Source organism: Rutilus rutilus, assembly GCF_951802725.1.
Source record: "Rutilus rutilus genome assembly, chromosome: 20".
NCBI classification, from domain to species: domain Eukaryota; kingdom Metazoa; phylum Chordata; class Actinopteri; order Cypriniformes; family Leuciscidae; genus Rutilus; species Rutilus rutilus.
Genome location: NC_140225.1, coordinates 23,492,602 through 23,507,043, shown reverse-complemented (window position 1 = coordinate 23,507,043; position 14,442 = coordinate 23,492,602). Strand labels below are relative to the sequence as shown.

Sequence of the window (14,442 nt, the reverse complement as noted above, 5' to 3'; positions counted from 1 at the left end):
AAAAAACATTACTGCTGTGCATCTTGAGACAAAAAATGGCACTGACATATTTTAAGATATGCCAGTGCAAGTTGTGTTCAGTTAAAATAGCTCATGCATGCATTGTAGGTCTAGTCTAGGACTGGGCTTACGCCTTGCTTGTGAAACCAGGGAGTTAATGAACAGGCATCTGAGTTTTGGGTGAATAGGCTTTTAATGGAGGGACAGAAATCTCTCACATTTCATTCAAAAATCTTAATTTTTCTTTCGGAGATGAACACAAGTCTTATGGGCTTGGAACGACATGAGAGAGTAAATGATGAAAGAATTGTTCCTAATTTTTTGGGTGAACTATCCCTTTAACTCTTCTGGAGAATATTATGCATGTGTGTGAGTATCTGCTTAATGTCTCAGATATAGAAAAAAAAACTCATGTTTTCTTTCACAGGCAGAAACATCTGTCAGAGCCTCAGATCTATCATTAGCACACTATTCTACGAGCACTCACTGTGTTTGTGTTGAGTGCACACATGTGTGTTTTCACTGCTGCTGGGGGAGGAGAAAAAGACTCCAAACTCTTTGTGTCACTTTGAGCACAGTCAGACAAGAATAGAGAAGAGGACAGGAAGACTGGCAAATCAAATTCTGCCATGCGGTATTCATCAAAATACTCCAGCAATCATTTCATTGAAATAACCGCCCAATTCTGGTGCAAACGTTTTCAACTGGACAAAAAAATTGGGCTCCACGAGCCAAAAAAAACTGTTCTGAACAACATGGGCATGTTACCCACACTTGTAGAAGGAAAACAAATGACGCAGACAGCATCTGGTCAAAACCACTCCTCATTTTCTCAGATATAAGCGTTTATTTTGTGCAAAAAAAAAAAAAAAGAATCACAGGTTTCCTCACCTCTAGCTCATTTTCATAACATTTCCTTACTTTTTAATGACTATTTGAGGACCAAAAACTCAAACAGTTACTGCGATCAACGAAAACGAGAGGCTAAAGGCTAACCGTCAGCTATAGCTAATACCCAAACTGCCCTCACTGGACAACTTCCTGTCATTTGTCTCAGAGCAAACGGGCAGGAAATAGCTTTGAATATAGCTATGCTGCATTTTAACATGCTAGCATCACACAGAGAGACTCCCTCGTGTCTCTAAGTGGACGTAGGAGAACGGTTTCGAGCCGAAGAACGCAAGAGAGTGAAAGCAAGCAAATTCGTGTGATTTAAAGAGACAGTTATTTATGATGAATGCCGCTCTCCTGAGAGTCTGGGAAACCGGCTGTAGTGCCGCACATGGATCTAAAGTGCACCGTGACCTCAGACATGCTGAGAATCACACGATGACAACTATAGAGCCCTCTACAGCCGAGCTCTGAGGACATGATGGAATTTTAATAAATTTAACAATATATCATTTGACACTCCACTCAATGCATGTGGAAGAGACAGGTTTCCAGGAATGGGTGACGAGCAAAGCACGGATAAGTCATTTAGAACGGTGTACTGTGGATATTTATCATATTTAATATGTCTGCTTGTACTGAATGATATATACATCTGTAGTGGGGTTACGAATGCAAGCATATTCACGAATCCACGACTCTATCAGCACTTCAAACTAACACACGGATGAAATGTATGGTTAAAATGTCCAACAAGTCTTTAAAGGTGAAAGGTACACCGGCCATTACTAGTCAATTCAGTAATGCACTTGGTTGATGTTTCACACTCATTGTGGTTTGCGATTGTTTTAAATCTCCAACTCTAAGTATTCAATTTCTGCGAACAATTCATATAGACTGTATTCCAACCTTGTGTTGTCATTTCCTTGGGTGTCCAGTTCAGTTTTGTTGTTTGCTACATGTTTTTATTAACATTAAAACCTCTCATTTTATATGTAATCTATATAATGTAATAATATAATCAGATTGAACATTAGTATGGGGAGTCTGCTGAGGCGTGATCAACGGGCATAGTTCAAATGACTCTGTATGCAATTGGATAGTCCTTCAACCAATCAGACCAACGATCCAGGTGACGTACTTTGCAGCGAAAACTCCAGGCAGGAAACGTGTCAACAAACGTGTTGGTCTGGAGCATTGATCAGCGGTTTGCAGAAGCAGCAATGGCATCGAGCGATTTTTGCAGGTTGTGCGAAATAAAATAAAAACATGAAAGTGAGTGGTATTTACACCCACTCGAGCGATTTGTTTGCTAAACTAAAGCCATTGAGCATCGTCGAGAGGTTAAAAGGAATTAGATTGGATTAAACCCGCCAATAGCGCGCCAAGTGGATAAGCCAGTTTGTGATTGGTCCCCGCAGATTTGTAACGGAAGCAGGATAGAAGAATGTACAGGTTTCCAGCCTGAGATGCAGGGCGAAATCAAATCGCCGGCTGATCTGGCTGGGTTTACCCAGTATAATCAGAGGTTTCAATGTTAAAGTCATCTTAAAATACATCTTTGTTCATCTTTTTACATTTACTTTATGTAGTGCTGGGCAACGATTAATCACGATATATCGCATCCAAAATAAAAGTTTGTGTTTACATAATATATGTGTGTGTAGTGTGTATAATTATTTTTGTTTCTATAAATACACACATATGCATGTATATACATATAAGAAAAATGTGTTATTTATATATAATATAAATTATGTATAGTATGTACATGCAAATATTTCTTAGATAAATACATGCATATGTGTATTTATATATACAAAATATACAGTACACACACATATATTATGTAAACACAAACTTCTATTTTGGATGCGATTAATCGTTGCCCAGCACTAAAAATAAGTAAAGATTTATGGCAAAAAAAAACCTGAAGGTGGGTTTTCACAATGCCTTTTACTTGCCAAAACAATATGAACTACCAAACAGAGGACAGAAGGCTTGTAGTAGATTGTGTACAACAGGTTTTTCAGTAAAGTTTTGATCATGATCAAAAGCTTTAGAAATGTGTTCATATCAAACATGATACAGTAGGCTTTACAGGGTTAAAAACAGACACTGGTTTGATTTTATCATTCATTTGCACATTTTATAAAGCTACATTCAATTGTAAGAAACTAACAGTGACTGAATTCAGAGAATGCAGTGAAAGAGGAGTTCAGCATAGTGGAACTGTAGCAACTTGAGAGTTTCTTAAGCGCCCTGACCTCGAATTGTCTCAGATGGTTTGCTTTAACTTAACTGGACTACACTGTAGCGAGTGTGTAGAGGTGAAAGCTAGAATGACCTTGGGCTTGTCTCACCACGTTTTTTTTTTTCTTTCTAACTGGCAGGGGGCTTTCGCACCTATTACTGATAGCTCTAATGAGAAAGGGTCAGAAAAGCCGCCCCGTGCGGTGTGGAAATGGATGAGGCAGGACATCTCTCTGTAATTCCCCTGCCACCTGCCAGTGACTGCGCAGGGGACGTCCTGATTGCTAACAGACCCGTCTGTGCCATGCACCCAGGTGTCTTCGTTCTCACCAATCAGTCATGCACACGACAGGCTTTTTGCTGCAGCACACATGCTGAGATCCACGGCGAGAGAGATTCCTTTGCTAAGTATGTTTAGTCCTAATTCCTCTTACAGCCGCCCTGTCAAACGCAGATGTGCGTAAAAAGATGTTTGGAAAATACGGGTGAAAGTTAGAAGAGTGCTTTTTTGCTGAAACGGTTTAGGCATGAATGAACAACATTCGGGTCTATCTGACGCCAAGAGCAGTTCAGAAACTCTCATCTGAGCTTGTATATCAATTTTAATAAGAAAATGTGCAGCATGACCTGCACTGGAACTCGCACAGTGCCTGACATAAAATTTAGTACAATCTTTCCACAGTAAATCTGCTTTAAACAAATAATCTCGCTCCGGTTGACTGTACCTGATAGTGATTTGAGTTTACATTGAGATTACTGCAACGATTATAATAATAAAACAACGGGGGAAAAAAGCAAGTCTGTCAAGGAAAACCCCAAAATATGTCATTTAATTCCCTTCAGAGTGGAGTGTTGTGTCAGAATTCATCAACAACAGTGTATGAAATCACCGCAAAGTTCGAACGCACCCAAACAAAATATCACACCTGATCCAACCAAAACAGCTTTTTACCAAAAAAAAATTTGTTTGTGAATCACCTTCATTAATATCCATAGAAAAGACACTGATTTAAATCGCATGCTTAAACTGCTCTTCCTCTCAGAACTACGGGTGCTTTCACAAAGTGTCATTTTCTGAAATCATTGTCAGCTGTTGTTTCCACTGGCCTTTTGTATACGTCATCATTCAGCTTCATTCTATCCTTGATCTGACATTTTCGGTACTACAAAAGGTCTCTGACAGGTCCTCTGAGATTTCTGCCTTTCAAACAATTATTCACCCTAAAATGATCTGAACATTTGGGACAATGTCTGTGTGGGTGACTATGAAATCTGAAATTGGACACTGGATTTACAAACAGGCAAAGCACAGCTGTTGAAAGTGATCAATAAAACCATATGCTTGGCTGATCTTCTCATCATTTTAAACCTATGCCTTTCTGGAACAAGCAGCAACAATTACATCACTGTAGCCTACCAATGGTTCTGGACGTCAATGAGAGAAAACAACTCAACATAGTTCAGAAGAGCTCAAACAACATAAACACAGAACGCACCTGATATATTACATTAAACCATATACAGGACTAAAGATTCCTACTGATCAACACAAACAATACGCACCATTCATTACATTTTGTTAAAAGCCCTTTTGTGAAACTTTGAGGCAAAAAACAAAGCCTAACCCAATATACACTATATTAGCTCGGTATGCATGTTGCTGTAATCTCCTACCTGTTAATGTAACATCGCTGTAGATGTTGGAGAGCTGTTCTTTCAACAAGACCTGTTGCATCTGAGCCGCTTTCTCCCGCTGTAGTTCCAGCATCATCTCCGGGTGGCTGGCCAGCTTGCAGCCCTTCTGTTTGTCCAGGGCGAAGTCACTGCGCACTATGTCTGCATGGAAACCGCGATAATGATTTGGGAGTTATTTTCTGTGAGTATTTGCAAGGGGTGGGCGATATACCGGTAGACACGATTAACCGACCGTAATTTGTCAACCGGTAGCCTAGAGATTTTGGACGGTAACGTTCACATGACGTTGATGTGCTACGCAGTCACGAAAGCTTATCGTTAGCATGCGTTTTTAAGTATTGCGTTTAAAAAATATATATATATATATATATATATATATATTTTAAACCGTTGAAGCACAGTAAGCGGCGAAAGACAACTCTTTTCGTTTTATGCAGGTGATGATGTCAGATAAACTACTATGCGCGCACGTGAAGCCGCTGCTCTTAAAGCGCATGAGAACTGAACCGAGGGCTTTTTGTCGAATAATTAGACTTGAACGCTTAAATGTATATTTATGTGTCAAAGTTACCTTTTATTTGCAAGTAAACACAGTCATTTGTGTCTTAAGTTAACGTAAACAGTTGAGAAAGAATGTGCACACGTTTACTAAATACGTTAAATGCCTCTTAAAGCGACAGCATCCAAATTTAGGCTACAGCTACAGCTTAATAATCAAACGACTAAAAGAGAAAATCTCTCACTGCTCTTCAGTGAATCACTTTTGTAACTTTAATAAGTTACATAGTCTTTACACAGTGAAGACTATGCAGTGTTTTTATACATTTGATTACTTTATAAAAATGTTGTAGTAGCTATTTCTTCTTTAGTGCTTAGATTTTTTTTTTAAATGTAATTTGTGTCTTTATTCTATTCTAGTTTGTTTTCCTACATGCTTGTAATTAGTTTCTTTATTATTTCTTTATCACTGTTTACTTGTCTTCAGTAAGCTTTTTTTACTTAGGCTAGAATTAGTTGTTTTTTTGTGATATTGAAATTGGTGACACGAATTATGAAATTTAAATGGTATCAAAAATGTTGATATCATAACCTTATTTAAAGCAAAAATAATGTGTGATATATACCAGTATAATTGTGCAATAAAGTTACTCAAATCGTGATAAGCTTTTGGTCATATCGCCCACCTTATCTGCCCACCAAGAGGACAAACTAACCACTAGAGTGGCATGTGGTTTGCATTGTGGACATGTTTTCAAGATACTCAAAATATATTTATTTTTGTTCTGTGTTTATTGATAAAAAGTCTTCAGAATTAAAATTATTTTTCAAAAGGCATGCACTGACTAAATGAAAGCGTCCATATTTATTCAAATATATCTTAGGATTATGCATACAAATTTGTCCACAAATGGAATGACACATAGAGCTTTAATATCATGATTGCAAATAGTATTTCTGGAACTTTCAACAAGTTAAGTGTTGTTTCCTCATCAAGTTTTCTGAGGTACAAAAATGTGTTGTTTTTTTTTGTTTTTGTTTTTTCATCTCAATAATATATGCAAAATACCTGCCTAATTGAAAATGACCAAATTAGACCTCACCATCTTCATAGTTTTTCAGGTAATAGTCCGGTCCAGGCCCTCTAAACTTTGCAAGGTTCTTCAGGTTATGAAACTGGAGGAAGTCAGTCCGTTTGCCCCCAAACCTCAAATAAGCTGGAGAGAGTCCCCGCGCCAGAGTGACTAACCGCTTGGAGCTGTGGACACAGAAAGATGTAGATCACAGATCCAGCTATTCTCAGAGAAACCCGTAGGGCTAATACAAAATCACTAAAGTCCAAATGAGCAGTGCTTGCCTTAAAGAGCTGTTTCTGCCTGACAGAACCCTTAAAAATCACTTTCATGGGTGCAATCTAAAGTAGGCTACTCATATTAAATATAGTAGTCATTACCATGGGAAGAAAGTTATTCCGGTTACCTAAACATTGAATAGTGCATAAAATCACAAAGATAGCTTGTCTTCATGATTTTAGACCATTGGAGGGAAGATGGAGAATAAACTGAATAAAATCACTAATTTCTTTTTTAGGCTTGTTCATATATGATCTTTATCCTTTTAAATTATATAAAGACACAAAAACAATATATAACATATTATAACACATATAGCCTATACTTTATGCTATGTGCTACTGTCTTAATTCTTTTGACGGTGTAAAAGTCTGTAATGCCGGCACGAGAAAAAAAATATGCAATAATAGCCTAATTTTAAAACTCATAATTAATTATAAACTTCTTTTTATTCTATTTATTTAATATGATATTTCTTTTTTCTGCAATGGCCTGGTTGTCGCCATTGGATTGATGCTTTAACTTTCTTTCGGAAACTCACAGCAGGATTGGGAGTTTACAGTATATTGTGTTTCAGGCCGCAGTGCTGAAATCAACAGCAGATCATTCACAGAGCTGCAGTCTGTGGTGCTACACGCTCGTTTCTTTCGAAATAAATAAATACCAGCTTTATTAGAGCTTTACTAAATAATGAGACATAATAAGGTACCAGTCGTAAAAAGAGAAGCCGTAAAAGGTGCACATAAAAGAAGGCCTATAAATTGCGCAAATATTCCGCCTATGAGAACCCAGAATCGAACAACAACAACAGATAACATAAAAGAATAATAAAATAAAACTGCACTGAAATAAAATAAAATAAAGCTACTATGTGAATTGTTTTATATTATTTTGTGAAACAGCAAAACAAGCTAAATTGCCACAAACTATAATCGGTGAAGCCTGCGTTTTGGTCGGTGGGCCGAAACTGAATTTTGGAAAATACATTTTGGAGACGAACAGAAAACTGGAGCAAGTATCTGCTGTCACGTCCAATAGTGTGAATTAATACATTTAATCAGACCGAGCATGAAGCATGAATAAATAAGCATGTTATTTTGGGAAAATGACAACTACAATTTAAGTTTAAAAGAAAAATAATATTAGTGCAACTTCCTGCGGAATAACGGCGATATAACGGCTATATTTAGATATAATTTATATGAGATTATGGTATTGTCACCTATTGCATTAACATTATGAAACCTTATTTTGAACGTATGCATGCGCATGAGCTAAACGTGCTACAAATATCACTAGTATTAGGCCCATACTTCAAATCTGTTTACGAGGATATTTTCAAACCAAACAAGATGTGTGGGGGGGCGGGGGGAATATAATTCTTAAAGTTGTGGGTAAGTGTCCTAGTAGATAAGTCACATCCCGCTTTTATTTGGTCCTTGTTTCATTCCATATAGATATATATAATTAAACTAAGTAGCCTACGCACAATGTAAATCCCCTTTAAAGGCGATAGCCTACCGCGTAAATCTGCTGTAACTTGTACTTTACGCGACAGAAAACGAACAATAATGCCACGACAGCAGATGGGGTTCATATTTATGTGGGCCACTTCTTAAATTCTATTGAATCTATTCGTTCCAACACCTCATCCTGATAAATCACAAAAACAAATATTCGATAATACATCGGGAGTAAACACTATATCGATACTCAAACCTGTTAGGGTCCATAAAAGACACTTACATTTCGGTTCTCCGTATGGTTTTGTGTCTTTTCTCCTCTGGGGGCTGGGACACTCATATTCACTTCCAGGTCAAGCCCTGGTGTGCAAATTAACACAACCATTCAAATCTGCGCGTATTTTCAGGTTTCACGCTCTAATATAAAGGCATTCGTTCATCGAGTCAATATCTTAAGAGATATATCATGGACTAACATCACCCCACAACACGGTTTCATTGGGATTAAGCAGATGTTGTTTTAAGCATTGCGAGTAAACATGATGAATTCTACTTTACGCGTAAAATAAATGTCCATGAGTGCGAAAACGCATGGGGTTTTACACGATAACGTTATAGGCTAAGCTGTACAGAAAAGCTAAGTGCAACCAAACATAAAAGTTTAAACATCTAATAAGAGGGAAAAGGACTGGTAACCTACTTTTAGAAAATACTGGATTTTGTAGCCTACTCAAGGGAGCGGTTGATAGATTAAAAAGTAGTAGCCTATGCTATTAGATATCAGTAGCCTATTAGGTGTTTGGGTAGCCTATATGTGTTATTGAAAAAAAATGATTGATGTCTAGTTGTGTTCCTGTTGGAAAATCCAGTTTAAGCCGGGTAGCTGTGTTTGGAACATCGAAGATGGTTTCTAGCTGGTCATTATCATGGTCAAGCTTAACCACTTCAAGATTGTATGTTGCTACACTCTAAAAAAGCACCTTTACCATCCATGGAACATTTCCATTCCACAAAAGTGTCTTTATAATAGAATAAGGTTCTTTAGATAAAAAAAAAAAAAAAAAAAAAAAAAAGAGGTTATTTTAAGAACTGTTGACTGAATGGGTAACCAAAAATGTTTCTTTAATGGTATTGTTGCGAAAAAAAAAAGAAAAGAAAAAAACCTTTTGGAACCTTTATTTTTAAGAGTGTAGTCCGACAACCAGCCTTAAACCACCTTGTTCCAAAACACATACTGACCTCTCCAGCAGGCAATTCCGATCTTCCCAAATCAACACAAACACATCAGCATCACCATGCGCAGGATGCAAATGCAAAAACTATAATACCTTAAGAAGTCCAGCCAGCCATCCTTTACGATAGACGGGTCCAACTGCAACGAGAGGAAGTTGTCATTCAAAACTTTGACCGGGCTTCGAGTATTGACGTCCAGTAAAATCAAGGTTCTCTCCAGAAAGCTCTGTCTCTTCCCTCCGGACACTGGTCTCCTGTATGTAGCGGCGGAGGGAATGAGAGACTGGAGTATCAGTGCCAACCACAGTGACGAGCCGAACATTGGGCAGAGGAGCTGCCTGGGCATCTTCTGTCCTCAAGCACCGGGCGGAGCGCAGTGAGGGAGATCCAGCAGAGATCTCCTTATAAAACCCGATCGAAAAGCACCTGAAGTGTTTTATGCCCCTCCTTGAGCGAGGATCGCTGGTGTCTCTTTCAGCCCCCCCTGTCTTCAGCTGTTTTGGAGTAAACTGACGCCCGAGGGCCAGCCTCCATCACACTGCTGCCCCTGCACCGCCCTCTATAGTAACGCAACGGCTCTTAAAGGTAAGATGACTCTTATTTATCAGAAGTGTCTTCTGGTGGGGGTGTCTGGAACATAATGCCTCTGTCTGCACTAAATAAGAAGAAATTAATAAATGGAAGCAAACAGGGGTTCTTTGGTTCAGCCCAAAAAAAAAAAAAAAAAAAAAAAAATTCATATTTTTGTATCATTTATAGCTGCAAGGGTCTTTGGAGTTAAAAAAGTTACTGATGTTATATTATAGGTTCTTCACATGCTGTTTGTTTTTAACTCCAGATTATGGCTGTTTTCTGAAGAACTAAAAAAAGTTATCCAATGGAATCAAGCTATGAAGCCTTTTCTGGTTCTTATGGGAACATTTTTTTTTAAGACTGTAGACTTAATCGAACTGAATTTCAATAGCATACTAAACAATATGTAATTTAACCTTTAATCGTTTAAAAAAGTGTGAGGGTTCAAATGACCACATTAGCCTAGTCGACTGTTCGCGTTATTTTAAAATTCAGTTCTGTTGTTGGCGTTATCTTATCTTTTTCGAACAATGGAATATTTTTGTGCGTGAGTGCAAATAGTGAATGACTGCCACTTGTTTTCTATGTAATACGTTTTACGGAAAAAATAATTAAAGTTGTGTATTATGTCTGGTTTGGCTGATGAACGTTGCGCATACTTGACAAAACAACTTGTTTTGAGGTTTTTCGTCTACGCTGAGATATTTACAAGTTGAAATGTTGATGCGAACAGTTATTGGTAGCTTACAGTTATTCAACGTGTATACACATATGTTTTTACATTGCTTTAATTAATCAAAATAACTTAAGCAATTTTCAACGTTTTTTTCAAGTTATACAAGATTAAACTTTATTTATCTGTTTCCAGTATTGAAAGGTATCACTCACTCACAAATGTATATTCTTCTTATTAAAATTACTTACTGTAAGGGAAATAATAAAATAAGTTAAAGAATAAAATACAAGATATAGGCTACCTATAATAACCGTTATATAATTATATGGGGGATATGTATTTTCTCAGAGAAAAAAAAAAACACTTGATGAAATATTAATGACCAGTTGATCTTTTATTTATTTACTTTTTATGTGTGTTTTTTTGCGGGGGCAATTATTCACATCGGGACTCGGGCCAAACTGTAGCATTTATAGATCACGAAACAAAAACAATCTATACCAATAATTTCGTGATCCATACACGGATCAATAATTCACCTCGTGTTCTCCTAACGGGTCCCTGTGTCAGAAACATTTGCTTGCTTTGTCTTTTTGAAATATTCGTTTACAATAGACACAACCCGAAAATTGTTTTCCATCTTTTCGATAAAGCAATTGTATACAGTAAACTATTGATATATATTTAAGATTTTAAATAGCCATTTTAAATAGACAAATCTGACGCTGTTCTTTGTCCTTTCGCATTGCTTTTATGAAATGTGAATTTAATTTGGTTTAGCCTATACATATTTCGACTTTAATAGTAGGGTGAATTTTTGCCGGCATGCCATCATGTCAACTGGTGACTGACATGTGTCATGCTCTTATTAAACCTGACGTGCACAGGTCAATATTGACAATAATAATGCTCTCTCACCTGACCCATGATGCTGTTGTCCAATAATTGATTTTTTTTTCTTGTATGACTGAAACTTTGGCCTAACATTCCGCGCGTCTTGAGACACTCATCCGCTTTCTGCAGGGAATAAAACAAAACAGAAAGAAAACAAGACTCTGTGCTGTTTTTACAGGCTATATTTCTTGGCAGAGAACCAGCAGGGCGCCTCTGTTTAACCTTAGATTTATGACAAGATGTATCAAGTTTTATATTAGAAATCTTTTGAAGTGCATTTTAGCTTTATAAAACTGGAACTCGCCGTTTTAGAGAGTACTGGTGCGTATAGCCTAAATATATCAAATAGGCTAGGTTTAACAGGAAGGAATTCTTATATTTTTATGTAAAGAAAAACAGTAGCTATAAATGAGTCCAGATAATTGTGTATCTGTTGCTCCCCTTCATTTCTAAAAAAAAGAAAAGAAAAAAAAAAACATTTTGAAAAGTCTATAAAACAAAGAACAAAAAACTGTATGCTTTTAATAACCTAAATAATGAATTCAAGTTTAGTTCTTGCTACAAAATAGACTTTACAATCATTTTGAATGCCTTTAAGGGGAAAAACAACTTTTCAACTTCACCTAAATGTCATTTCTGTTTCAAAGGTTTAAGTTAGTTCTTATATAAATATATCATATTTGCGCACATTGTTAATTATTAAAATGGCGTGAGTATGCTGATAAGACGCGAAGAGAAAGATTTCGCAGAAGGTAATGAGTCATGCGTTATAGCTATTAAATGCCTTTACAAATAGCCTATGTATGCACTATTTTGGTCGGGTAATTTGTCAAAGTCCATAGGCTAAATAAATAAAAAATAACACGTCGAGATTTCCAGTTATTAACATAGCCTACTAATAGCGCTATCGTCCTGCCCAAATCTAAAATGTAAATTTTATTTGCAGAGGAAATAAAACAGAATTATAAGAAACGCAACGCAATAATATTAGTAATCTCCTAATACAATAGGCTATTAAAATGCATTGGGTTAAACAACTAAATAATATGCACTAAAGATTGCATTATTTCCCATTTTCGATATTCTTTTTTATATAGTGCTCCGTGCAACATTTAGCCTACACTATGTGGACCATCAATATTGTATTAGTTCAAAGTTTCCTGAGCCTGCTATCTGTCCTGTACAGAGTCAGACCCCCTGACAAGGTCAAGGCTTTACATACGAATATTGACGAGTCGTGGGCAATAAGAGAGAGAGGGAGATCAAGAAAAAGCCCTCCACATATTTGTCTCTGATTTACGAGGTGGAAGCGAGTGATGCTGAGCAGACGAAAGTGGTTAGCACACACATCTCCACAGCCAAACATCTCCAATTTCTTCTTTTTCTTATAGTTTTATCTTACTCATAAACTGTTCAGATGGTGTCGCACTGGCTGTCTGCTTTAGGCCTGGCTCCAAACACTCAGGGAATAAAAATAAGTGTTTTATGAGACCGCAACTTATTGTTTCAACCTGCGATCGGCGAAGAGAGGTTTTTTACATTTTACATTTACTCATTTAGCAGGCGCTTTTATCCAAAGCGACTTACAAATGAGAACAATAGAAGCAGTTAAACTAACATCAGGAGTCAGGACAACAATATGCAAGTGCTATGACCCAACTTGTTGTTGTTGACATTTTTAAATAATATTACAAACATCCCACTGAACGAATTTCTTGCTTTGAGAAACGAAAAATGGAATGCAAATCAATGAAGACTGTGTTATAAAATGTGATTGAACTATAACAATCTTGGATTCTTGTCGTGTTTTCATGTTTAATGGGGATTTTCCATAGACATAATGGTTTTTATACTGTACAAACTGTATATTATATCCCCTTACACCAACCCTAATCCTAAACCTAACCATCACACAAAACTTTCTGCATTTTTACATTTTCAAAAAAACATTACTTTGTATGATTTATAAGCTGTTTTCCTCATTGGGGCCAAAAAATGTCCCCACAAAGACAAGGATTTCTGATATTTTGTCCCTATTTTTATTTCATTCTTATCAGGATCACACACACACACACACACTGAGGTCTATGTGTGTGTATGCATGTTTGAATATATTTAGAGCAATTTTATTTTAAAAAAAAACTTTTTTATAAAATTATAAAATAAAATTTCTATAGATATATGTTGTTCTTATGTCACTATTTGTGAAGTTGTTTTACGAAAATACAATTTTACATTTTATTCCATCAATCAAACAACAATATCACTTGACTAGAAGTTTCCGTCATTCAGTGGCATTTGGTTATGGAAGTCGAGGCGAATTGTGATAGAGTGCCACCTTGTGGTGAAGACTCGTTATATTCCACATAAAAGTTGATTTTTTTTTTTGTTTTGCTTTGAGAAACAAATAAAATTTTCATCTATGCCCTTATTGGACAATAATTTCAATAATTGTATGTATGTTTGGCATAAAAAATAGAGTGAATAAGTGGTACACTTTCTGATAATATGTCATTTTAAAATAGAAATAATTTAATCCTGATTAAAATTTAGTTGAATCTCGTATAACTTAAAAAAATAGCTTAACTTATTTTGATGAGTTGAAGTAATGTAAACACATTTGTTGTCATGACTTATTGATCATGTCATTTTTACAGCGTACATTCACTAAGAATATAATGCAATATTTGTGATGCAGTGAAATTCATCCATTTTATGTTCAAATGGCTACTTTTTAGGACACTGTCCACATGCAACACATTGTAATATACAATATAAAAGGCAGATATCTTATGCGCTAAAGTTCTATACATCTGTCCACCGACCTTCTGGGTTTGTAGTGGTAACATAAACAGAAATCGTTTCACACTAACCCCAGTTCATTTAAATGTTACAATTGTTTCCAGTGCAGTTC

At 36.4% G+C, this 14,442-nt stretch overlaps 1 protein-coding gene across 1 annotated transcript in view; it reads right to left on the bottom strand.

Annotated features, from left to right (window-relative positions):
- Window positions 1-9,986, bottom strand: part of LOC311279332 (inactive heparanase-2-like) — a 38,359-nt gene extending 28,373 nt beyond the window's left edge. Inside the window, exons 1-3 of the mRNA XM_084390750.1 lie at window positions 9,481-9,986; window positions 6,441-6,595; window positions 4,819-4,980 (exon numbers count right to left, since the gene is read on the bottom strand). Of these exons, the coding sequence (XP_084246876.1) occupies window positions 4,819-4,980; window positions 6,441-6,595; window positions 9,481-9,731 (568 nt within the window). The 5' untranslated portion in view covers window positions 9,732-9,986. The remainder of the gene's footprint in view (window positions 1-4,818; window positions 4,981-6,440; window positions 6,596-9,480) is intronic.
- Window positions 9,987-14,442: the final 4,456 nt, after the last annotated feature.